General features: G+C 34.5%; 1 protein-coding gene and 1 long non-coding RNA gene across 14 annotated transcripts in view; one reads left to right on the top strand and one right to left on the bottom strand.

Moving 5' to 3' along the window:
- The window catches only part of VPS13B (vacuolar protein sorting 13 homolog B), a 768,399-nt gene that overhangs the window by 417,671 nt on the left and 324,967 nt on the right, over nt 1-25,761 (top strand). For 10 of the 12 annotated variants that reach the window (XM_064588058.1, XM_064588057.1, XM_064588054.1 and 7 more), the window contains 5 exons: nt 8,021-8,192; nt 8,711-8,825; nt 11,293-11,434; nt 14,762-15,170; nt 24,659-24,770. In XM_064588058.1, coding sequence (XP_064444128.1) covers nt 8,021-8,192; nt 8,711-8,825; nt 11,293-11,434; nt 14,762-15,170; nt 24,659-24,770 — 950 coding nt within the window. Of the gene's footprint in view, nt 1-7,704; nt 7,987-8,020; nt 8,193-8,710; nt 8,826-10,678; nt 10,746-11,292; nt 11,435-14,761; nt 15,171-24,658; nt 24,771-25,761 lie in introns of those variants that run through there. The other 2 variants (XM_064588056.1, XM_064588063.1) reach the window with 2 other exon arrangements.
- Nucleotides 11,295-14,810, bottom strand: LOC135364084 (uncharacterized). Of its 2 annotated transcripts, none has more exons than XR_010410578.1 (3): nt 14,682-14,810; nt 13,251-13,454; nt 11,295-11,432 (listed from the first exon to the last, which is right to left on the bottom strand). It is a non-coding gene; the product is annotated as an uncharacterized LOC135364084 (long non-coding RNA). The 2 variants fall into 2 exon arrangements; XR_010410577.1 differs by having other exon boundaries at nt 14,678-14,806.

The following is a 25,761-nucleotide window of genomic DNA, read 5'->3' as shown; positions in this document are numbered from 1 at the left end:
ACTACCAGTTATAAAATAAGTCCTGGGGATAAAATGCACAATATGGTGATTATATCGTTAATAGTACTGTATTTGGTGTTTGAAAGTTGGTAAGAATGTAGGTCTTAAAAGTTCTCATCACAAGAGAAAAATAACCTGTAACTATGCATGGTGATAGATGTTAACTAGATTCACTGTAGTCATTCACAATATATACAAATAATTATCTTGTATACCTGAAACTATTATAATGTTATATGTCAGTTATATCTATTGAGACATTTATTAAAAAGCAAGTGAATATTGGACTGAGAAGTTGTTTGGCATCAACTGCTATAGCAAAACTTTTGTCAGTTTTTTAGTTATTACAGTGCAGTAATACTAAGCAGTAATCTACCTCAAATTATTATTCCAGACAGTCCTTTAAGAAGTAAATTTAGTGTGGGACATCTGGGTGGCTCAGTCCGTTAGGCAGCTGACTCTTGATTTTGACTTAGGTCAGGATCTCGGGGTCATGGGATCAAGCTCAGGATCCGGCTCAGTAGGGAATCTGCTTGAGGATTCTCTCTCTTTCATTCATTCTACCCCTCCCCCAACTCACACACATGCTCTCTCTCTCTCTCTCTCAAATAAATAAATAAATCTTTAAAAAAAAATGGTAAATTTAGTTTGAATATTCAATTGCTGTTTTAAGAATGTGTTGTAATCATTTTAAGTCTCCCCCTGGAAGTAGACTTGTTTCATTTAATATTTATCTTTAAATGGTTTTTATCTTCAACATTTAGGGAGAAACTTTTATTCAAAATGTGGGAATTACGGGTCCACCAGCATGTAACTCATGATCCCAGCCCAGCTCTTGATCTCAGAGTCATGAGTTCAAGCCCTGCACTGGGCTCCACGCTGAGGGTGGAGCCTACTTAAAAAAATATGTGGGAATCGTAGCATTTAGGTTATCATCTGATCAACTGAATAGCTATTGGAAGACAAAGATAATATATCAAAATAGATAAGAGAAGTGAAGCTTATTTTTTAGCCTTCGCATACATCAACAAAATATTTTGTTTGTAATGTTTTTCCTATTTCCAAATAATCATATCAGAAATGTCTTTGGTTTCTCAATTATTGACTTACTTTATTTTTTAAATATAAATATTTATATAAATTAACCTATCAATCTGAGGTCACCTTACATTTTTTTGTTTTTATATAAATTCCAGTTAATATACAGTGTAATATTAGTTTCAGGTGTATAGTATAGTGATTCAACACTTCAGTACATCACTCAGTGCTCATCACAAGTGCCCTCCTTAATCCTCATCACCTATTTCACCCATCCCCCACCTCCCCTCTGGTAACCAGCAATGTATTCTCTATAGTTAAGAGTATGTTTCTTGGTTTGCCTCTCTCTCTTTTTCCCCCCTTTATTCCTTTGTTTTGTTTCCTAAATTCCACATAACATGTAAAATCATATAGTATTTGTCTTTCTCTGACTTAGTTTTCTTAGCATAATACTCTGTAGCTGCAAATTGCAAGATTTCATTCTTTTCTATGGCTGAGTAATATTCCATTGTGTGTGTGTGCGTGTGTGCGTGCGCGTGCCACATCTTCTTTATCCATTCATCAGTCGATGGACGCTTGGACTCTTTCCATAATTTGGCTGATAATGCTGCTATAAACATCAGGGCACATGTACCCCTTTGAATTAACATTTTTGTATTCTTTGGGTGAATACCTAGTAGGGCAGTTGTGGGATCGTAGGGTAGTTTTGTGTTTTTAACTTTTTGAGGAACCTTCGTACTGTTTTCCAGAGTGGCTGCACCACTTTGCATTTCTACCTACAGAGCAAGAGCATTCCCCTTTCTCCACATCCTTGCCAACACCTGTTGTTTCTTGTGTTGTTGATTTTAGCCATTCTTACTGGTGCAAGGTAATACCACATTGTAGTTTTGATTTGTATTTCCCTGATGATGAGTGATGTTGAGCATCTTTTCATGTATCTGTTAGCCACCTGTATGCCTTCTTTGGAAAAATGTCTGTTCATGTCTTCTGCCCATTTTAAGTGGATTATTTGTATTTTGGGTATTGAGTTTTATTCTTTTTTTTTTTTTAAGATGTATTTATTTGAGAGAGAGAGAGAGCAAGGGGAAGGGCAGAGGGAATCTAGAGTAGACTCCCGACTAAGCTCAGAGCCTGACACGGGGCTCAGTCCCACAACCCTGAGATCATGACCTGAGCCGAAATCAAGAGGTGCACACTTAATTGAGCCACCAGGTACCCTGAATTTTATAATTTCTTTATGTACTTTGGATATGAATCTTTTATCAGCTATGTCATTTGCAAATACCTTCTCCTATTCTGCTCCTAGATTGCCTTTTAGTTTTGTTGATTGTTTCCTTCGCTGTGCAGAAGCTTTTTATTTTGATCAAGTCTCAATAGTTTATTCTTACTTCTGTTTCCTTTGCCTCAGGAGACATATCTAGAAAGAAATTTCTATGAGGTCACTTTACATTTGTTGTGCTTATTTATATCAATTATGTATCTGGGAAAATTTTTGAAATCGCAGTTTTGAACTTTTTTTATTTCTAATTAATATTTGCATTCAAAAACATTCATAAAAATTTTAAAACATTTACTACTTAAAGTATTGTTTTACTTGCTGAGTCAGGTCAAATATATTAATTATTTGGCTATAAAGAATTCACTATACATGAATCTAGTTTTAAAAAGCACACTCTTAACAATTGTTTGTATTAAGAAGAAGAGAAGTATTTGTTTATATGATCCTTGGGTGGTTTATACTTTAAACTATGAGTAATTCTTTTTATGTTGACCTGTTGATAGGAAGTACCATACTTTTCAGTGAATTTAGCTCTAGCTTCCTGAATATCAATCTGGATGGTCGTAGAGGGGGAAATAGGAGTAAGAGGCGTAAGTACGAAGCTTAAAAACAGTTGATCATTTTCCCCCCCTTGCATTGAAATAGTGAGAGCAAAGGTAGTAGAAACCACAGCAGGCCACTTGTTACTGTTGACTTAAGTACAAACCGTGGTGGAAGTGTTTAGCCCTTTGGGAAGTTTTGTGATTGAACAAGAATGCTGGAGTTATTTTGATAAGGGAGAGTAATAGTGTGGCCAAAACTATGATCATCCCTGAGCTCTGAAGCAGGCCAAGGATGAAGGGCTGCAGTGTTTGCTCTTCCAGATGAACAAAGATAAAGTCAGCTAGAAAAATAAACTCAGTCTTTTGGTCAATTTGCAACAAAATGGTGAAAGAATTGAAGTGTATATTTTAGAACTTGGCATAAAGAGGTGTGGGAAAATGGTTCATCTCCAATTCTGGCTCAATTTTTGCTATAGATTTGGAAATAGAGCAGAAAAGTAATGCACAAACATATTTAACAACACTACACCAAATGTTGTACATCCAAAATGAAAATTGAAACTGTGTGAGCAGGGAGAGCAAAAGTCTTTTTCAGGAGTGCCCACTTACTAAATTTGAAGCCACGGTTTTCTTACCATTCCTACTGAATATAATAATATAAGAAATCTGGGTCGCATGGATTTGAGGTGCTGTTTTCTCTGCAGTTTCCATTCTTGGGATTATGATGTTCTTCTAACTCTTGAAGGATAACTTACTTTATAAATGCTTCTGCTCTAAGAACCTACCCGTGAAGAAAGGCATATTGACTACATTATGTGTCTTTTATTGAATTTGACTTGGTAAAATGCATCCTTTTCTGGGATCAGTTTGTGCTTTTCATTAGATATTGTGTCACTTTAGGCCGCAACCCAAAACCTGAATTTTCGTATACCTTCTCAAATTTTAAGAATTTCAATTATAGCAGAGTTAGGACTACTTATTTTGGAAAAGCATTTATATGAAAACATCACAGTGAGCTGTCTGCTTTGCTTGGTATAAGTGGAACAAGGAACGACTACACTGTCTTCAGATTTAAGTCTATAATTTTCTGTCACAGTAAATCACAGGCAACTTCTGCTTTGCTGTGCCTGGTGCCTAAGTATTCCAACAATAAGTACTTGTCTGTTCTTTTGTGAAAAGCATCCTCATTTGGTCTCCTTCTGGGGATTCAAGGAAATTAAATTCTCCTTCTGATTGAAAGGTATTGTAAATCTTAGGTGAAGGTAAACACTTCATGTAGGCGCTGAATATATCTGAGTAGATGGTCTATCTGTGGTAATGAGAGCAGAAATTTTGGTTTTGTTTATTTTTTTAAAAGATTTTATTTATTTATTTATTTATTTATTTATTTATTTATTTATTTATTTATTTGACAGAGAGAGACACAGCAAGAGAGGGAACACAAGCAGGGGGAGTGGGAGAGGGAGAAGCAGGCTTCCCGCCGAGCAGGGAGCCCAATGAGGGGCTGGATCCCAGGACCCTGGGATCATGACCTGAGCTGAAGGCTGATGCTTAATGACTGAGCCACCCAGGTGCCCTTGGTTTTGTTTTGTATGAGGTTTTACTTATCTTCCCTTTTCTTAGTTGCCAGATTAGTGGCTTCTGCTCTGAGAAACTCTCCATAGAAAACAGTATACTCACCATGTTATGTTGTCTTCTTATTAAATTTTAAGGATGGTTTGTTCTGGCTGTTGACTACTGGTCATGACTCCTTAGCATAGGAAGTGAACATTTTGTTTGAGACATTCAAAGCAACAATGAACTATTAGAACTATTAGGAGGTATATCCTCAACTTCTAATAGTTCATTGTTGCTTTGAATGTCTCAAACAAAATGTTCACTTCCTATGCTAAGGAGTCATGACCAGTAGTCAACAGCCAGAACAAAACATCCTTAAAATTTAATAAGACAACATAACATGGTGAGTATACTGTTTTCTATGGAGAGTTCACAATTCCGGACTTCCAGCTCTATTACAAAGCTGTCATCATCAAGACAGCATGGTACTGGCACAAAAACAGACACATAGATCATTGGAACAGAATAGAGAGCCCAGAAATGGACCCTCAACTCTATGGTCAACTCATCTTTGACAAAGCAGGAAAGAATGTCCAATGGAACAAAGACAGTCTCTTCAACAAATGGTGTTGGGAAAATTGGATAGCCACATGCAGAAGAATGAAACTGGACCATTTCCTTACACCACACACAAAAATAGACTCCAAAGGGTTGAAAGACCTCAATGTCAGACAGGAGTCCATCAAAATCCTCAAGGAGAACACAGGCAGCAACCTCTTTGACCTCAGCCGAAGCAACTTCTTCCTAGAAACATCACCAAAGGCAAGGGAAGCAAGGGCAAAAATGAACTATTGGGACTTCATCAAGATAAAAAGCTTTTGCAAAGCAAAGGAAACAGTCAACAAAACCAAAAGACAACTGACAGAATGGGAGAAGATATTTGCAAATGACATATCAGATAAAGGGCTAGTATCCAAAATCTATAAAGAACTCATCAAACTCAACACCCAAAGAACAAAGAATCCAATCAAGAAATGGGCAGAAGACATGAACAGGCATTTTTCCAAAGAAGACATCCAAATGGCCAACAGACACATGAAAAAGTGCTCAATATCGCTCGGCATCAGGGAAATCCAAATCAAAACCTCAATGAGATACCACCTCACACCAGTCAGAATGGCTAAAATTAACAAGTCAGGAAACGACAGATGTTGGCGGGGATGCGGAGAAAGGAGAACCCTCCTACACTGTTGGTGGGAATGCAAGCTGGTGCAGCCACTCTGGAAAACTGTATGGAGGTTCCTCAAAAAGTTGAAAATAGAGCTACCATATGATCCAGCAATTGCACTACTGGGTATTTACCCCAAAGATACAAAAGTAGGGATCTGAAGGGGTACATGCACCCCAATGTTTATAGCAGCAATGTCCACAATAGCCAAACTGTGGAAAGAGCCAAGATGTCCATCGACAGATGAATGGATAAAGAAGATGTGGTATATATATATACAATGGAATATTATGCAGCCATCAAAAGGAATGAGATCTTGCCATTTGCAACGACGTGGATGGAACTGGAGGGTATTATGTTGAGTGAAATAAGTCAAACAGAGAAAGACATGTATCATATGATCTCACTGATATGAGGAATTCTTAATTGCAGGAAACAAACTGAGTGTTGTTGTAGTGGGGGGTGGGGTGAGAGGGATGGGGTGGCTGGGTGATGGACACTGCGGAGGGTATGTGCTCTGGTAAGCGCTGTGAATTGTGCAAGACTGTTGAATCTCAGATATGTACCTCTGAAACAAATAATGCAATATATGTTAAGAAAAAAGAAGAAGAAGGTGGTAGCGGGAGGGGAAGAATGAAGCGGGGGAAATCGGAGGGGTAGACGAACCATGAGAGATGATGGACTCTGAAAAACAAACTGAGGGTTCTAGAGGGGAGGGGGTGGGAGGATGGGTTAGCCCGGTGGTGGGTATTGAGGAGGGCACATTCTGCATGGAGCAGTGGGTGTTATGCACAAACAATGAATCATGGAACACTTCATCTAAAACTAATGATGTAATGTATGGGGATTAACGTAAGAATAAAAAAAAAAGAAGTTGAGGATATATGGCAAAGGAAAATGTGCTGAAGTTAGAAAGATGACAAAATGAGAAAGGCAAGATAGTATTGAATACCAAATTCTGTAAGACTTGTGAGTGTACAATTTCTAAGTAGGGGTTCAGTTTGATGGTGATAATTATACCTACTACTTACAAATTGCTTACTATATGTAATCACTTTACATTTCTGTTCTTACTTCTTAACAACTCTAAGAGATAAATATCAAAATAACCATTTTGCAGAGAAGGAAACAAACTCCCAAGAGGTTAAATCCCATGGTTAGGGTCTGAAGAAGTCCTTAACCCTAGTATACCATGCTGCCTACCAGATGGAGTTTAAGTACATATAACTAATGTTTAAAAATATATACACATCTTTTAAACAAATAAGCATGCTATAAGGTATTTGATCAGTTCTCAGATAATGGGTATTTTTGAAGGGTTTAAATGGACAGCGAAGTTGGAATTTTAAAAACCCAAATACTGAAAGAACAGAACAGAATGCATGAGTGACTGATCACTATCCCTGGCACCATGTCTTCCTGCCCTGGAGGCTGAAGCTGTTCAACTCAATACCAGGATTTATTTTTCTCCAGACCACTTAACAGCTGCTGAAAAGATTTAACAAAAACAACAATGACCAAATGAACTTTTTCCAGAAAGTTTGTTAGTACCAAATGTAGGAACTTACATATTCATAATTCATTATATATTTGTTGAATTGAATAAGCTCATGCTCTTTACCTATAAATCATTTTTAAAAATCTATTGATGGGGCATCTGCCTGAGTCGGTAGGGCATGTGACTCTTTATCTCAGGGTTGTAAATTCAAGCCCCATGTTGGGTGTAGAGATTACTTAAAAACTTTTTAAAAAAAAAATTTGTCAAATCTACCTTTTTAATGTCTTCTTATATTAAAATATGGGAGGCATGATAAGTGTTCTGTCTCTTAAGCCATGCTAATTATGCTAATCATTTTGCTATGGATATTGTAGATTCATTTAAGTACTGTGTAGCAGGGGTAGACAAACTGTTTCTATAAATGGCTAGATTGTAAATATTTTGGGTTTTGTGGACCATAGCATCTCTACAGAAACTACTTAACTGCTAAATAGCAGCCATAGGCAATAGGTAAATGAATGAATATGACTGTGATCTAGTAAAACTTTATTTCCAAAAATAGAACAAGATTTGGCCCTTGGCTATAGCTTAGCTTGCAGACCCTACTCTCTAAGGAAATACCCATTGGTACAACCCAAACTTGTTCTGGATCTTATGAACTCTTGAGGAGATTGGAATGACATGCATGGACATTGTAACTATAAAAAACATGTGATTATTATATATATTATTAACATCATGTATTAGCATAAGCATTTATATGATTATTGCTAGCAAATATATGTTATGGAAAAGTTATCAGTGGTAATTTCAGATTTTATATAATTTTTTAAACTTATTTTTATTTGTTAAACAGTTGTTGTTTTTTCTCATCCCAGGGAGATTCCATACAAGCAGGTGATGATTCACCATTTTCGGATTCTATTACCCTGGAACAAACTACAAGTAACATTGGTGGATCCAGTGGACGTGTTAGTCTGTGGATGCAGTGGGTGCTCCCCAAAATTACTATAAAACTCTTTGCTCCAGATCCTGAAAATAAAGGCACAGGTACAGGGTTACTTTTCTCCTCTACTGAAAAGATAAAATACTAAAACTATTTTTAGAAGAAATAGTAGACTTTAGTTTTATTTATCACTGTCACTTAAACAAACATCATTAGCTCTAACTTAGGTGATTTCTATTAGCAATACTAATATATTGAATATAATACCTAAATTTTGTCTTTTTATATTAAAATCCATTCCAAAAGCCATTAGGTGATTTTTCATTGATTATATTGATGCATTTTATCATTGTCACTGAAAGTATTGCAGTGATACCAGATACAGCACTTCAAACATTAATGGATTTCTTCTGTCTTGAAATAGGTATCCTGTCTTAATTGTGAGGGCTCTTTTGATATTACTTTTCCTTATTATTGTAGAATCTTGTGTGGTTAATGAAGAGAAAGTCTCATTTCCTCTGTAGATGTCAAGAATATATATGTGAACATTAAAACTAAAACAGAAGGTTTTAATATTGATTGTGAGGCCTATGCTAATTTTAATGTTTGCTTCTTATTGCAGAGCTTTGTATGGTCAGTGAACTAGAAGATCTCAGTGCTTCCATAGATGTTCAGGATGTATATACCAAAGTGAAATGTAAAATAGAAAGTTTCAATATTGATCACTATAGAAGCAGGTAAATAATGTATAAGAAATATGGGAAAAGCTATACTTTCTTTGAATACAGTCTATATAGGAATTTTTATATTTTAATTTGGGTATTTCTAAAAAATACTGTACTTATTTCCAAAAAGGTTTCTTAACAGATAAATTGATCAATTTTCCTTGGAATTCGTTCATATATGGAATATAACAAAGTTTTGTTTCATAAGATGGCAGATCTGTTCACAAATACCATATTGCCATATTAAATGAAATAAGCTTACTCCCCATCTACTCCCCATACTAGAATAATCACAGATTGAAATGGAATAGTGACAGCTCATGGCCCTTTGTACTTTGGAGACTTTTCTTGTCTCACATTTGATTAATACACATGTGGTGGATATTCCTAGAATCAAATTTTCCTTTCCCTAGTAAATTTCTATCAAAAGTATGACGTAGGGGCGCCTGGGTGGCTCAGTTGGTTAAGCGACTGCCTTCGGCTCAGGTCATGATCCTGGAGTCCCAGGATCGAGTCCCGCATCGGGCTCCCTGCTCAGCAGGGAGTCTGCTTCTCCCTCTGACCCTCCCCCCTCTCATGTGCTCTCTCTCTCAAATAAATAAATAAAATCTTTAAAAAAAAAAAGTATGATGTAAAAAAATATAATTTATGCTTAAATTATGTTTAATATATACATATTTGTTTATGATAATAAATAATGATAGTAAAAAAGTAAAGTTTTAGATATCTTCACTCTAAAGATGCATAGCAATTTTGTCATTAATTTTTCCCAAATAAAAATAACAAATGCTTTTTGTGTTTTTTTGTTTTGTTTTTGTTTTTGTGTTTTTTTGCTTTAGAAAACTACTCTGGAATTTGTATTTTTTAAATGAATTATAATTTACATACCATAAAATTCACACATTTTAAAAAATTTTGAAACATCATTTTCAATTTCATATGGGTGTAGAAACAGTCTTAAAGTTTATTTTTTCTCTGCATTTATAATATTCAGCAGTTATTTATTGAGAGCACATATGTTTCTGTACCTTTACTGGTACATCATAGACCATAGAAGGAGAATGTTTTTTATTTAACATGTTTCCAATTCTACATTAAAAAATTTGAATTTTGATTCTTTATCACATTGCTTATCACATATATTGTATTGCTTATGTCAATGACTGTCAAATCTGTCCAGCCAAAACATTGTGTCGTAATTGTGAAGTTCAAAATATTTTGCTGGCTATATATTAAAATCTGTTTTATTGATAGTATATTACAAAGCATATAATTGTTTTTGTTGCATTAACCATGAATCATTAATTGATCTTTGATAATGGAATGTTTAGTTCTTTAGGTCCTCCTGAATAGCATATCTCTATATAAAAGTGATTTTTACAGGTGATACATGATTATTATGTTATAGCTGAAATCATTTCCTGATGATGTGAATATTATAATGTGTCTTCTAGATCATCAGTGACTTTACTGTCAAATTTATCTAAGTTTTAAATAATTTATTCATTCACTTAGTCAAAATATTTATTGGGTGTATATTATGTGCATGTGCTAAGCACTGAGGATATAGTGTTTGAGAAAAATAGACGTCAGTCATGCCCTTATGGGCCTTACAGTTTCATGGATGAGAGAGAAATAAATAACCAATCAGTAAGTATACAGTTTTACCATTAAGACAAATGCTTCTATGCAAAATGACCAGGGTGTGGTGCTAATATAAATTGTTCTTAATTGCATTGTCAGATCCATGTTTTAGTTCAGTGTAGTGTTGTTTACATAATAACTATTTGAAATAGTTATATATGCTCAATTTTTTAACTCAGAAAAATTGAAGAGAACAGATAAGGTGAACTTATGTTTTCCAGGCCAGGGGAAGGTTGGCAGTCAGGACATTTTGAAGGAGTATTTCTGCAGTGCAAAGAAAAACCTGTGGTGAGACTCATTCAGTAATTATGATTTTTTAAAAATATCTTGTAAACTGTTTTATCTTTGTTCTTTCATGCAATAGGACTAATGGTTACAAGAATTAAAGCTCAGAGTAAATTCTTTTTGACCTATTCTTCCAAAATTACATTATAAAATAAAACTATTCCTCTAAACTGCTTGTGTTTTGTAACCATTTTCCTGTTCTAGGTATTAAGTAAATTTTTCAAACAGCAAAGGTAGGATTGCTTTTATTAAAATACTTTATCATTAATGTATTATTATGTTGACTTTCCTATTCATAAATGAGTTCTTGTTGGATTGTCCTTTATCTAAACTAAAAGTAGTCACTTTACACAAAAAGCAATTATTTTTCATTTACTTCCATTAACAATGCTTTTGCAGAAGATGGTCCAGACAGAAGCCATACCTAGCAGTGGCTCAAACGTAAACCTATGCAGACTGCAGCAATATTAAAACTATCTAGATTTTTTTGCTTATGGCTTTTATTGCTTTTTGTCTTTTCACCTTCTTTGCTCCTGTCCATCACCTCAAGCCTTGGGGAAGAGTGTTGGTCTCTGGGGCAATGTGGAGGTGTCTTCCTTTCCTGTACTGACAAGCTGAACAGACGCACCTTGTTGGTTCGACCCATCAGCAAGCAGGACCCTTTCAGTAATTGCTCTGGCTTCTTTCCTTCTGTAAGAAATCATTTTAAAATTATGCTACAGAACTCCCACTAACAGGAATCCAGAGAAGGAATTAAACTATCCATAGAGTCAACTCTTGATTTTCATCTTCCTCTGTATCATCCACTTTGTCAGTGAACTCTACTGTACTTTTAAATCATACACTGGTTTTCCACTACAATCTAATTTGTTTCTGGGTTACTTGCATATCCTGTTTTTCACTCTGGTTTTGTGATTACAACCTAATTTTACCATCAGCACAAGAAAATCGAAGTGTAGGACATTAAGTATAATGTTTTTTAAATTGTGCATGTTTTGAATGATCAAGAGTTGACTAAACTGCTTTGTCATTTCCTTTATGATTCTTACTTGGATTGCTTTTTCCCCCCTTTCAATTATGCCATTTCCTTTTCACAACTAATTCAAAGTACCTTACTTGGTGACCTCTTGAAACTGGAAAAGGCTGCATGCCTGTCATTGACCAGATAGAAGATGAATACTAGGCTGTACACCAGTGGCTTTTAGAAGTTTAGAACCTTGTTTTTTCTAGTGGTACAATATATCTGGATATGTTATTAAGCTAATTCTTTTAAATGACATTCTTAAAGTCAATGCAAATGCATGTAATTTTAAAATATTAAGGCCAGATTATTAACAGTGGTAATAACAATTCTCTTAAGAATTTATTAAATCACTGCAAACATTATTAGATATTTTCTTAGCATGTGGGAACTATTTCCTTTTTTTGTAGCTCAAAAGGAATTTAAGACCTCTATCTTTAAAAAAAATGATAAAAATTAACCAAATATTTTAACTAATTGTGTTCCTAGATTTAATGTTTAGTATTGTATTTGCATAGCAAATGCTAGTTTCTGATTTGATTTTTTATTTTTTTCTGGAATTTTAGTCTGGAAAAAGATGTCTCTAAATGTGGCTTTTATATCAGCAAAAGTTCTGTTCAGATTTATTTTCATTTCTTTGAATGTTATTAGTGTCTATGAGAAGCATTCTTAATTTTTTTTTACATTTTGAATAATTTTAATGTACATTCATGAAAAACCCCACTTATTTATTAATGCCCTTTAAAAGTTTTCTTCATCAGTTTTTCTGAAGTTTTAAAATTTTTTCTAATATTTCTTTAATTTTCTAACTTTTCATTTTAAAGAGAATAAGATATTATTACTGTATGAAAAGTAATATTTACAGTATCTCAATTCCAGCCAGTATTCATTGATTCTTTTATTTTTTTTTTCCCTCTTACATTAAGGGAATTAAAGATGCAGCAGTTCAGCAAACTTTCTCTCATGGGAGTTTACCTTTTAAGAGTACCTACATTCAATATGTTTAAAAGATATTTTCCAAATTAAAGCGTTTATACAGTGAAACACCTTTTATGCTTTTTCCAGGATTCATGTGTTGCCATTATGAGGATTATTTGAGCAAGCCTATGTAGATTAGTGGTTGATGGCTGTTCCGCCCCCTCCCCCCAAGTCCAGTTTAGAGACCTAAAGACAGTGTTGCTGAGCAGCCATACCCCAGCCACCCTTCTCCATCCAGTGTTTCCTGCTGTCCAGCAAGATGGTGATAAGACTGATAGCACTTTTTCCTGTTTTACTGTATTTCTTTTTGAGTGTAGAAAGCAAAAGGAAAGAGAAATCAGAGAGGCAACGAGAAAGTTGGGAACGGTTAAAAAAATGTTCTGAGGGCAGGACAGTTATATGAAATATGATTATTTGTACATCCATTTAATGCCTATCTCCCAAGTTATTTTTAATGGTCAGAAAATTAGGTTAAAAAAGAACATATACAAAGATAAATTTTATCTCACCCTTCTTTGTTGTAAAGTCCAGATTAAAAACAAAATTAACAGGGGGTGCCTGGGTGGCTCAGTTGGTTAAGCGGCTGCCTTCGGCTCAGGTCATGATCTCAGGGTCCTGGGATCGAGCCCCGCATCGGGCTCCCTGCTCTGCTGGAAGCCTGCTTCTCCCTCTTCCACTCCCTCTGCTTGTGTTCCCTCTCACTGTGTCTCTCTCTGTCAAATAAATAAATAAAATCTTTAAAAAAAAAAAAAAACAGTAACAGCGGAATTGCATACTCTTTTCCTCCCGCTGTGTCACTGGATGACAGGCAGCAACATGAGAGGAAGGAATGGAAGCAAAAGAGCTTCCCTAGTGCTGGCATGACGTAGGTCCCAACACATTGCTACTTTGCCACTCTCACTTTTTTCCTGTTTGTTCTTCCTTCTCAGTTTACTTCCTCTCTTGACATCACACATTGGACCCTAGTAACCTAAAAACTTTATCAGGCCCTGGGAAGAGAGGTTGGAAATGTGGAGTATAACAACTTAACTTTAATTTTTTGTTGAGTAATTTACAAAATAGGATTTTATGTATATTTATTGGTTCGGGAAAACTTTCAAGAGCTGTCCTTTTCATATGTTGACAAATACAAAGTGCATTTTACTACACTCTTAAAAGTATGCTGTTTTACTATAATTTGTTTATAGTGTGTCATCTGAATATAAGTTAAGCGGACAAGTTTTGTCAGAAATATTGTTTTAATGATATAATTTTTACTTAAATGTTGTGTGCATATTAATATAACATTAGACCCAAGATATGAGTTTGAGTTGTAAGAGAGTTGATAGTTAGGTTTTACAAACAATATGATAGCCAGTGAAATAAGCAGGTTCTAAAAGACAGATGTTTTGTTTTTGTGTTACGTTACTGTTTCCAGTAAACATGCATTAAATGGTTGGTTTAGTTATCCAAGCATGGTATCAATGAGGCTCTTTTTATGGGCTCAGTCATCGTATAAATTAGCCACATTATCTAAGGAAAAACTGTTCTCATAAGTGTTAGGTCAAGGGAAGTCAATCATCTTTTCTATTCAGGTTGTTGATTACAAGTGGAAATATGTAACATGGTTATTTCAGTTTCATCTGCATAAACAATTTCTCTGTGACCCATGTTACAACAGCATATTGGTACTTTCGATGAAGAATTATCAAGAATGAAAAGATAAAATCCAGGGATGACTTGTTCCAAATTCTGAAAGTTATAGAAAATTTAGAAATCATGGACCCAGACACAACAAAGTTTAATTGCCTCTCAAGATCTAGAACTAGAACTCGGGATTCCTGATTTTCTAATTTTAGTTTGAGTCATTCTAAGTCTTAGATGGTTTTCCCCATCCTTGGAATTGATCAGTAATGTGCTCATCGAGGGTTATAGACATAATAAAAGATTATAATACCAACTGAGATTATTTTCTGCTTCCAAATAGTTTTTTTTCTTTTTTTAATGAAGTGTGTATTGTGATTTCCTTTTTCTGGAACAGACAACAGCAAAACTTCTAGATGGCTCTCATCAGCAGCATGGATTTCTCTCTTTGACATACACAAAAGCTGTAACAAAAAATGTCCGCCACAAGTTAACATCAAGAAATGAGCGAAGAAGTTTTCATAAGTTATCTGAAGGTTTAACGGATGGTTCCCCTCATTTTCTTCATGAAATTCTTCTTTCAGCACAAGCTTTTGATATTGTCCTTTGCTTTCCTTTGCTTAATGCCATTGCAAGTATATTTCAAGCAAAACTACCAAGGACCCAAAAAGAGAAAAGAAAATCTCCTGGTCAGCCCATGAGGAGCCATACCTTGACTTCACGCAGTTTACCTTTGATTTATATCACCACAAGTGTAATCAGAATTTTTGTTCCAAAAACAGAAGAAATGCAGCCAAGTATTGAAGGTATTGTCTTCAGATATTTTTTTTGGTCTGATTTTACATAACTTCCATTTGGGGGTTTTAGTTTCCTTTTTTTTTTTTTTAATATGGTTAGTGGTTGTATTTTGCACTTCGGTGTGTTTTAGAAAAAGTAAATATGTAATAGTCATTCTACAACTAAATCTTGAGGAGATATGTCAGAATACTGGGCATGTTTCTGACTCAATTAGTTACAGAATAAGAAATGATTTTTTTCGTCGGGGCTTTTGCTAGTAAAGCTTATGCTTACTGTCATTTGTTTTATTAAACTCAAATGTTAGGTTACATATACAAGGTAACCAGAAATTAGTTTTTTAAAAAATAGCGAACACTCCAAGGCTCCTGTGGCTTCTTCTAGGCTTCTCGGTGCAGATTATTTTAGGTTTTAAAATAAAGTGAATTTATAATCCCATTGCTTCCACCCATGAGAGTAACTTTTAAATTTTTAGTTTCCCCTGTGCTATAAAACAGTGAAGAACTTTCAGAATTTTGAGTGAAATTAGAGTATAGCGGTTCACATGGTATGAACTTCGGAATTACAGAGACCTGAGTTCAAATCCCAGCTTTACTAGTTATGAAGTATAAAATCTTGAGCAAGTTAATCTGAGTTCCTATGTATAAAATGGTAATATTGGTATTTAACTTGATAGGCCTTCCTGATAGCTTACTTTCCAATGATGACTGCATCGAGACTATGTGAATAGTGCCACTTGCTTAGTAAGCTCTCAATAAATGAGAGTTGAATCAGGAGGAGGTGTGCCCGTTCTTTCAAAGTAGAGTATTTGCAAGTCCCACATTTCGCTACTGCTTATACTTCATTGGCCAAAACTTAGTCATATGGCTACACCCCAGTGTGAGAGAGCCTGAGAAAAAGTGTTTCCCTAAGTGGTAGGGTACCTTGCTCATAAATTAAGGCCCTGTGAATTTGAGAAAGAAGAGAGAATGCTATCAGAGGGATAAGTAACAGCTTCTGGCATGTGAGAACAGTAGAGCTTTTTTTTCCTTTTAGTCCTGATGTGGAGGAGGAAGAGCTTGAATGATCAGGGATGGTAAATTAAAAAAAGAAAAGCACCAAGTTCCATTCTCTTTCTTCTTGGAGTCTAGTCTATCTCTTGTTCTGTCTGCAAACACATAGGGAAGACTATTCTGCCTAACATCATAAATAATTCAGTTTTGCTCAAAGTAATGGTCCTTCTAAAAATTTTTTTTCTATAAATAAAAAATATATTTGTAGAGCTTTATAGTTCTTAATTACAAAGATGTCTAGAGATAAATTCAGCATATTATACTTAACGGATTTTTAATACAAGCTAGTTCCTATTCTTTTCCTTCTGGTTTTTGCTAAGAGCTATCATAAAGTTAATTACTTTGAGATAAATTAGTACTCTCTGCATCACTGTATTCTGATAGGACTATATAGCTGTTTTCATTTATTCAGATAGTTTGTAGAAACACATGAATGGTAAAGAATAAAGTTAGTCTTCACTGAGCAATTACAAGTGATCTGAGAGGAAACCGCTAACCAGAAAAGCTGCATATTCATTGCAGAGACACTGACCTTTATGCTTTTTCCTTGTTATTATTCTTTATTATGTGAGTATCTAATAAATGTTTAGATAATATAATTTATATTAAAGTTACGTAGGTTTAAGAAAAACCTATATTTATTTATTTATTTTTAATTTAATTTTATTATGTTAGTCACCATACAGTCTTAGAGGGGGCATTTGAAAAGATTTATTTATTTGAGAGAGAGAGAATGCACGCACCTGAAGGGGGAGGGGCAGAGGGAGAAGGAGAGAAAATCTCAAGCAGTCTCCCTGCTGAGCGCAGAGCCTGACTCAGGACTCCATCCCAGGACCCTGAGATCATGACCTGAGCCAAAACCAAGAGTCTGACATTTAATCAAATGAGCTACCCAGGTGCCCCAAAAAGAAACCTATAATTTTAAATAATTTAGCTCTCTGAGAACTAGTTTGAGTGTCATAATAACATTTTCTCATAACCACACAAGCAGAGAATAGACATAAAAGGTCAGGGAGATTTTCAAGCCATCTTTTGGACTTTTCAGCTGAAAGTAGGGGGAAAACACTATGGAAGCAGTAGTTTGGCTTTGTTATTAGAGGAAACATGATTATTTTGGTAAAAGTTTGAAGTAGTCCATTACCTTTCAAAAACATCATTATATCACAGTATCTATAACTTTTTCCATTAAAATGGCAGAGAATTTGTATCTAGATAAAAATAAGAATAAAGTCTTATATCTATATTATAAAAAGTTCTAAATTTTTTTTAACAATTAAGGATATTGTTTTCTAGCTGTCTCTCTGGTAAGTATAAAAGCATTTATTTTCCTAACCAGAGTGAGTTTCTGTAATTTCACTTAAAATAAGATACGTTAGTAAGCTTTTGTGATTTCCTGAAAATTCTTTGTAGTGTGTATTTTATATTTCCATAATTTTCTAATTATTTTTATTTGAATGTAAACAATTGGTAAGGCCAAAACTTCATTGAGACCTAAGAAAAAAAGTTTTATAGGAGATGAAAAGTTAGGATGAGGTGGAGAGAAGTACAGAAAGAGGGCTGTATGAAAAAATTGGGAAAGGTCATGCAGACAAATCAGGAAGCAAAGCAACCTTTCTGACTTTGTGATACTTTAGTACTGATATAGAAGTGTTCAGGAATTACAAATGACCTTCAAATCATAGGACTGAACTGGTCTCTAAATAGTAATTGCATGTTAACTGATCCTAAATTGAATCCTTTTTCCACTAATATCCCTAATGCTATTTTAATTTAAGGTTTCACACCTTAAATTTCACATCTAAAATATCAATAGTGATCACAAATACAAATAAAAAGAAAATAAACATAGTGTAGGGGCGCCTGGGTGGCTCAGTCGGTTAAGTGTCTGCTTTCGGCTCAGGTCATAATCCTAGGGTCCTGGGATCGAGTCCCGCATCGGGCTCCCCGCTCTGTGGGGAGCCTGCTTCTCCCTCTCCTCCCCACTTGTGCTCTCTCTCTCACTATCTCTGTCTCTCTCTCAAATAAATAAAATCTAAATAAATAAATAAATAAACATAGTGTATATGCTTCATCTCCCACTTAAGTTTTGAAATTAGGCCTAGAATATAAAGCAGCATCAATATGTCGCTTTTTCAAGACGTGCCAGTATGGCTAAGACTTTTTAAATAGATGTTCAATAGTGTTTATACTGGTAAATCGTCCAGAATCAGACATAGCTGTTTCTCAGTGTGCACATTTGATCTGCATTCGACTTTTGCTTATTCATCGTAAAATATTATCTGTTTGATGTACTGAATGATTTGGGATGTCTTTGACTGGTACTTGTTAATACGGGGGCATTTTCACAGTGCATTGTTCTTTCATTTCAGTTTAGATGTTCATTCTAGGGCTCCTTTGAATAAAATTTTTGTAACAATACATGTGAGAGAAATTTACATGACAAACTAATTTTCACCATCCATGTCAGTGTCATGCCCTTAGGTGGTCATCGCTAGGAGGATCTTATCTATAATGTTAAATGTTTCTTCTTAAGACAGACATTACGTGTAAAATGTAAATTGTCTTGATCATTGAATTAGAAGTCTTTTTTTTTTTCATTTTTTTTTTTATTGTGGTAAAATACATATAACCAAATTTTTTCCGTTTGTTATTATTCAGGGGTACCTTAATGGAATAAATTACATTTACAGTATTTTACAACCATAACTACTATTTCCAAGATGTTTTCATCATCACAAATAAACTCTGTTCCCATTAAGCAATAACTCTCCCAGCCCTTGATAACCTCTAATTTACCTTCTGTCTCTATGAATTTGCCTATTCTGGATATTTCATGTAAGTGGAATCATGAATATTTGGCTTGTTTCACTTAGCGTGATGTTTTTAAGGTCCATCCATATTGTAGAATGTATCAGAACTTCATCTTTATGGCTGGATAATATTTCATTTTATGGATGTACCACGTTTTGTTAACTTATATCTATCAGACACTTGGGCTGTTTCCAGCGTTGAGTTGGTTATTATGAGTAATGCTGCCATGAACACTGTCATACAGGTGTCTGTTGGAGCCCATTTTCACCTCTAGTGGATATGGACCTAGGAATGGAATTGCTGGATCATATGGTAATTCTGTATTAGAATTCTTTGTTTTTGAGGAACCTCCAGTCTATTTAGACGCCTTTTTGACAAAGGCAGGATTTGGGGTATTTTCTGAACAACACTTATGTGCAGGCATAGTTTGGCCAATAAGAGGGCTCACTCTTAGTGCAGATGGGAGCATGGTTACACTGAGCACCTGAGCACCTCTGCAGTAAGACAGAGGTCAGAAGTTCGGTAGTGAACTCTAGCTTCGTTGTTTTTTTCCTACACAGCAGTGGTTTATTGAAGCAGGTTCTGTGCTTCACTGATTTGTGTACGTGTCAGAAGGAATAAAAACCTGGCTCTTTGAGAAAATGGAGAGAAAAAAATGCTTTATTTCTTGATTTCTTTGCATTTTTGTCTTGTTTGTTGTTTTTTGGCTTCCTGTGTTAAAAGTTTTAAAATTCCTATTCAGCTGCTGTAACTAGAAAAATCCCCAATTGATTGTAATTGCAAAAATCTTTCCAGACTTTTATCTTATTTTTAAAGTTGTTTCTGTCTTTTTAATGGTGGTTGTGGTGGGATTTTTAAGGTATAATTTCAAAATTCAGATGCCTAAGTACTTCCTAAGCAGGTAACCTGAATAAGAGCATACAGAAAAGGATGCATATTGTTATGGCCATTTTGGAAAATATAGTCTGCCATGTTTCTCTGTGAACTGTGGTTAATTTTAATCTTTTGCTTATATAAACTTTTTGCAATAAACACCTTTTTAGTGGCATTTTTTCATGACTTGGGTGAGAATGTATATAAAATTTCTAGCAAAAGGATTACTAGATCAAAGAGCATGTACCTTTAAAATGTTAAGGGATGTCAAATGTCAAATTGCCCTTCTAAGTAGCTGCACCAGTTTTCTGTTTCCTTACTCTCATCCTAACCGAGTTTTCAGGTTTTTGTCAGGTTCATTAATGAAAAGTACACTCTTTTTCTAAGTTGTTACTCATCTTTTCCTCATCACTTAATAAGAGCTCTTTGTGTATTAAGTCTTTTGTCTGGCCTACATTGTATTGCGTACATCTTTTTTCTTTTTTTTTCCCTCTACCTCTATGTGTGTCTATGTCTATGTGTATATCTATATTTATATCTACATGTATATATCTTTACTTAGGCCTGTATAGTTGACCCTTGAACAATGCAGAGGTTAGGGGCACTAACCCTCCCACCCCCACAGTTGAAAATCCATGTATAACTTTTGACTCCCCAAAACTTTTTTTTTTTTTTTTAAGATTTTATTTATTTATTTGACAGAGGGAGACACAGTGAGAGAGGGAACACAAGCAGGGGGAGTGGGAGAGGGAGAAGCAGGCTTCCCGCAGAGCAGGGAGCCCGATGTGGGACTCGATCCCAGGACCCTGGGATCATGACCTGAGCTGAAGGCAGACGCTTAACGACTGAGCCACCCAGGTGCCCCTGACTCCCCAAAACTTTTGATTCCCCAAAAACTTAACTACTAATTGCTTAGATGGGAAGCCTTACCAATAACATAAACATTTAACACATATTTTGTACGTTATATGTATTACATGTGGTATTCTTATAATAATACCTAACTTTTCCTTAACTGTTTCAGTATTTCTAGGCTGCACAATTTGTCTTTGTTTCAAATTGTTGCATATCTCCAAATTTTTTCCAGTATATTTAAAAAAAAATACATAGAAATGGACCCACACAGTCCAAACCCATGTTGTTCAAGGGTCAGCTGTACTTACATCTCTATCTATACCATCTCTGAGAAGTAATGAATTTCCAGAATATGTGCCTGTCTATAAAACACAGTTATAAAAATGCATGCCAAAAATTCAAAGATTTTGGCACATTCTATTAGATTTTTGACACGTTAATTGTTGCTACTCTTAATTTGAATGATAATTCACCCATGAAAAATTTTTCAATGCAGCAAAATGCATATAATGTAAAATTTACCATTTTAGTCATTTTGAAGTGTAGACAAATTTTTAAATGTATATTTTATTTAGGAGACTGAATGTTTTCATTTAATGCATTTTAAAAGATATAATGTGACTAAGGAAAACATGACTGAAGCAGCAATTTCATTAGAAATAAATAGAATTACTTACATGACTCCAATAAGATCTAGTAAGAGTCAAGAGGGTAGTATTCATTTTACTCCAGAAAGATGTTAAAAAGTTTGCTTGAGTTATATCTGTATCAGATTAAAGTATATGTGTAAATTATGCTTTAATGAGTGTGATTGCATAGCTAAATATTGCTATATCTGTACTTCTCAGCAGAAACTGTATCATAAGCAATATCTCCAAGCAATTTGTGCCTGTAGATCAGAGTTAATTGGCAAAATAGATGCAGCTATATTTCCCATTAGTAAACATGACGATCACAAGGTTTTTTTGAACCTTCTTTCTGTCTTCTGTACTGCAAATACGGCAATAACTATTAAAACCTTTTGTTAATAGCTTTGTGTAGGGTTCTCACTACAGTTAGGACTTTATAAAAGTATAACATTGCACAGTGGCAAGTTCAAATACTCTTGAGCCTTTAGATGTTTTACTGTGTCACGTTTATACTGAGAATCTTAAAAAAAAGCTGAAGTCTCCAAAACACTTTTATTTCTTGTTGGATTTAAGAAAACTAATTTATAAGCAACAGTCTTAATGTTATCTGACAATTGCAGGGAAATTCTCCTCTTTATTTAATCTTTTGGTTACTTAAGCTCATAACTTCAGAGTTGTTCATAACGTTTTCATTTTCAATACATACTCTCTTGCCCCAAGAAAAGATAAAATCTTTCAGACTTACATTTCAATTACATTAAATGTAAAAGTTTCTAATAGTTCATGTGTAAAATCAGTTAATAATAAGAAAAATATATTTAACATTCTAATATTTTATTTAAACAAATGATATTGAAAGTCTGGTTTTCAACTTGAATATTGTTTGCATTATGTGCAAACATTATCAGGATCCTGAATCTACAGGTGTTTGACTTCCAGTTTAAGCTATTTATTTCAGAATAGTGGACTGTTTTTTGGATCTAGTATGAGTCTTCTAGAGTAAGTAGTTCTGCATGAGCCTAAATTTTAAAAAATACAGTTCAAGCAAAGAATGAAGGCATTCATTTTCATGTTGAAAATGCATCTAGAGGGAACATTTCCTCATATGGTCCAACTATTGAATGCAGGTGAAATAAACCAAAAAAGGGGAAGCTTATTTTTTTCCAATTATAAAGTAACTAAAGAACTGAATAAAGGTATTTTTTGTATAAATACTTATTTTTATTATTTTTTCTTATATCTCAGAGGAAGATTTTGATAAGCTAGATACCTTCTATAATAAGATTATTTTTATTTAGTTTGTGAATGATCTGCATTAAGTGCTTTTTTTATTATTATAACTTTATAGTCAGTATAATCTAGTGAGAACACTTTTGGCTCTAACAGAAACAGAATTCTGTTCTTGGATCTGGCTTTGTATGTAACACCAAGTACGTCATTTTTCTTCCATATGTACCTCATTTGCTGCAGTGTTTCTATTACATTTCAGGCTTTCATATGGTGGGTAGTATCTGCAGCCTGGGAGAACAGTTAGCAAGTACACTAATTGCACTTATGTGGTATGGTCTATTCTCCGGGCTTACTATTTATTGATTTAATTGATGCCTGCTGCTTAATCAGAGGTTTTACCCACATGGAACTATTTGATAAGCTTGGCATAAAATGCAAGATCTGTGAAATGTAAACAGTGTTCATAGAATAAGGACCTATAATCAAGCCAGACCTCTAGTCATTTGAAAATAGTACAGCTGCATGAGAAGTAGTTTTCCGTTTGATCTTTTTTTGCTGTGGACATTTAAAGGTACTGTCTTTATTGTAGCATCCACATGCTAATATTTATTGTGATAGCTCATCTCTTTTTTTCCCTTTTTCTGTCCTTCTGACCTCCACCTCCCAGCTGTTTTGCCACTTCCTTTGTGTGCATCTTCTTCTGATGCCTTCTTTTCCTCACTGAATATCTTTCTTCTACCTTTTTCTGATTTTCTTAATTCTGACTTTCTTCTTTAGACTAATCTAAGTCAGACCGTACTGAGTGTACTCCTGAAGCAGCTGGAAATAATCTCTTAGCTTTTGCATTCTTTGGGCACCACAGTTTGCAAAATATGGATTGTATGCCTTTATAGGCATGTTCTGTTCAGGATATTCCTGGGATCTTGCAGCCAGTCCTTTTCTGTTCCATTTGTGGCAGATGATAGTTTCTTGAGAGAAATTATGAGTTTTAGTACATGTTTTCTTCAAAACCCAGAAAGTTGTATATTGTTAGCAATTTTAAACAGTTTTTAAGCAGCTACTACAGTGAGATCATCTGTTGGAGAAGTAGAATTTAATATAAATTAATGTGGCAGTGAAGAACCCCTTTCCATTTCAAATAGTCCTTAGAAAAGACGTTGGATTAGCCAGTGATTTATGGAAAAATTGTTGAACTTTATAAGATAAGAACATGGTAAAACATTGCTTTATTCAGTACAAAGGATCGGAATCGATTTATATATATATACACACATATATATATTAATTTTTTATTGTTTTTGAGATTACTTACCTTAGTGATAGATTCCATTAGGAGGTAGAACTTTTACATAGGTGTGAAATTACTACTTCTCAAGCAATTTCACAGTAGAAATTATTAAACTTAAAAAGCGCCTAGAATAGCAAGTTGAAATGTCCTTGTATAGTAAACAATCCCTTGGTTTTTTCGTTCTTCACCATTGCAGCCATTATGTTTCCTTTGGGTCTTATGACGTGTTAATAGCTTAAAGTTCTGTTACTGTGTGTGTGTGTGTATATTGTATTTAATTATTATTTATCATGTAAATTTAAATGGCTTTGAGAATCTGTTCCTGACTTTGTGGTGATCTTCAATATATTTGTAGACAGTAATATATTTGTACACAGCAACGCAATGTTAAAAATCCTAGGGCTGACAATCACTTGGGAGAAAGAGGTAGTAGTCTAAGATTATGAAATTTGATAAACATATCACTTCAGCACTACTTATATGTATTTAACATCATATGTTTTAATGTTGGGGTGGAGTTGGTTTTTTTTTTTTAATTGCCATTTTAATCGTGTATAAGAGAAAACTACTTAATGGGATGTAAAGGAAATAGTTTTAAAAAGCATCAAATATTTTTATTTTTAATGTAATTTTTTCCTTGTCCTCCTTTATTGGTTTTTATCTTAATGTGTCTCTACGCCATTATTCAAAGATTTCTCCTTATGCATGAAGTTACACACAGACCCAGTGTATACTTCATGAGTCTATTTCTCTTGTTACAGTTAATCAGGCAGCAAAAGAAGACACCATGGTTTTGAAGATTGGCTCTGTTGCTATGGCTCCCCAAGCTGACAATCCCCTTGGCAGATCTGTCCTCAGGAAAGATATTTACCAGTAAGTTCATTTTCTTATGTTCAATCTTGCAACAATTTCATCCTGCAAAGAAGTACACTGATCAATAAAACTTGCTTAGTGTGGCCTGCAGAAATACTTTTCATTTGGAATCTTTTGATATTTAAAACCAGGTTTTTCTGATTTTCTTCAGTTGTGGGTTTTTAAATTCATTCAGACAAATCAAGTATTTCTGTGAAGTGTTGATGAATAACAGAATGTAAGCACCGAGTCACCATAAAGCTGAAGAAGCGCAGTTTGGAAAAGTTTAGCAGACTTTAAATTTGACCAAATCTCTAATCACATAGGAAAAAGAGGTTCTTTCCAGAACTACCACATCCTACTGTAGTCATGTTGTATCAAATTGAAACATTTTCTTAATTTAGCTATAAGCCATTATTTGAAATGTAGGACTGTGGATGTCATATGGATCAAAGCTGTAAAGAAAAGCAAACTTCTAAGGAGAAATTTCACAGTAAACACTTTCTGTGAAAATGCCATGCTCTGGCTTTTGTCACTGAGTATTTGCAGACCACACCAAGCATCGATGGACAACTAAACTGGTGAACATATGTAATCAACATGATAAAAATAATACATCATTCGTACTGAAGTTGGCAGTGCTGCCAGACATAAAAGTACAGTTGCGAATAATACCAAGTGAGAAAAATCACAGAAATACAGATGTATGAGTGTCTTATTCACCCTGCTGGTCTGCTTCTCAGATGAGGTAGTGTCACTCTTCGAAAATAAATTCCTACTGTTCTCCAATAAATGTTACTGCTAGGAGAGATTCTTTTTTGTAAGGCACTTACCACCTAGAGGTTGCCAGCAATCTTTAAGAGGGGATCCATGGATTTTATTTTCTCAAATTTTTCTGTTATTTGAGTTGATAGGTTTTTCCTTTGAATTATATATCAGGTTCTCTTTCTTGTATTATTTTTGTGGGTAGCTTATAGTATTCATCCCTTAAGTAAGGTTTTTGGGGTTTTTT

The sequence above is a fragment of the Mirounga angustirostris genome, unplaced genomic scaffold (genome assembly GCF_029215605.1).
Source record: "Mirounga angustirostris isolate CCGP_5_RB_7025 unplaced genomic scaffold, mMirAng1.0.hap1 SCAF_4, whole genome shotgun sequence".
Taxonomy (NCBI): domain Eukaryota; kingdom Metazoa; phylum Chordata; class Mammalia; order Carnivora; family Phocidae; genus Mirounga; species Mirounga angustirostris.
This window is presented reverse-complemented; position numbering and strand designations above follow the sequence as displayed.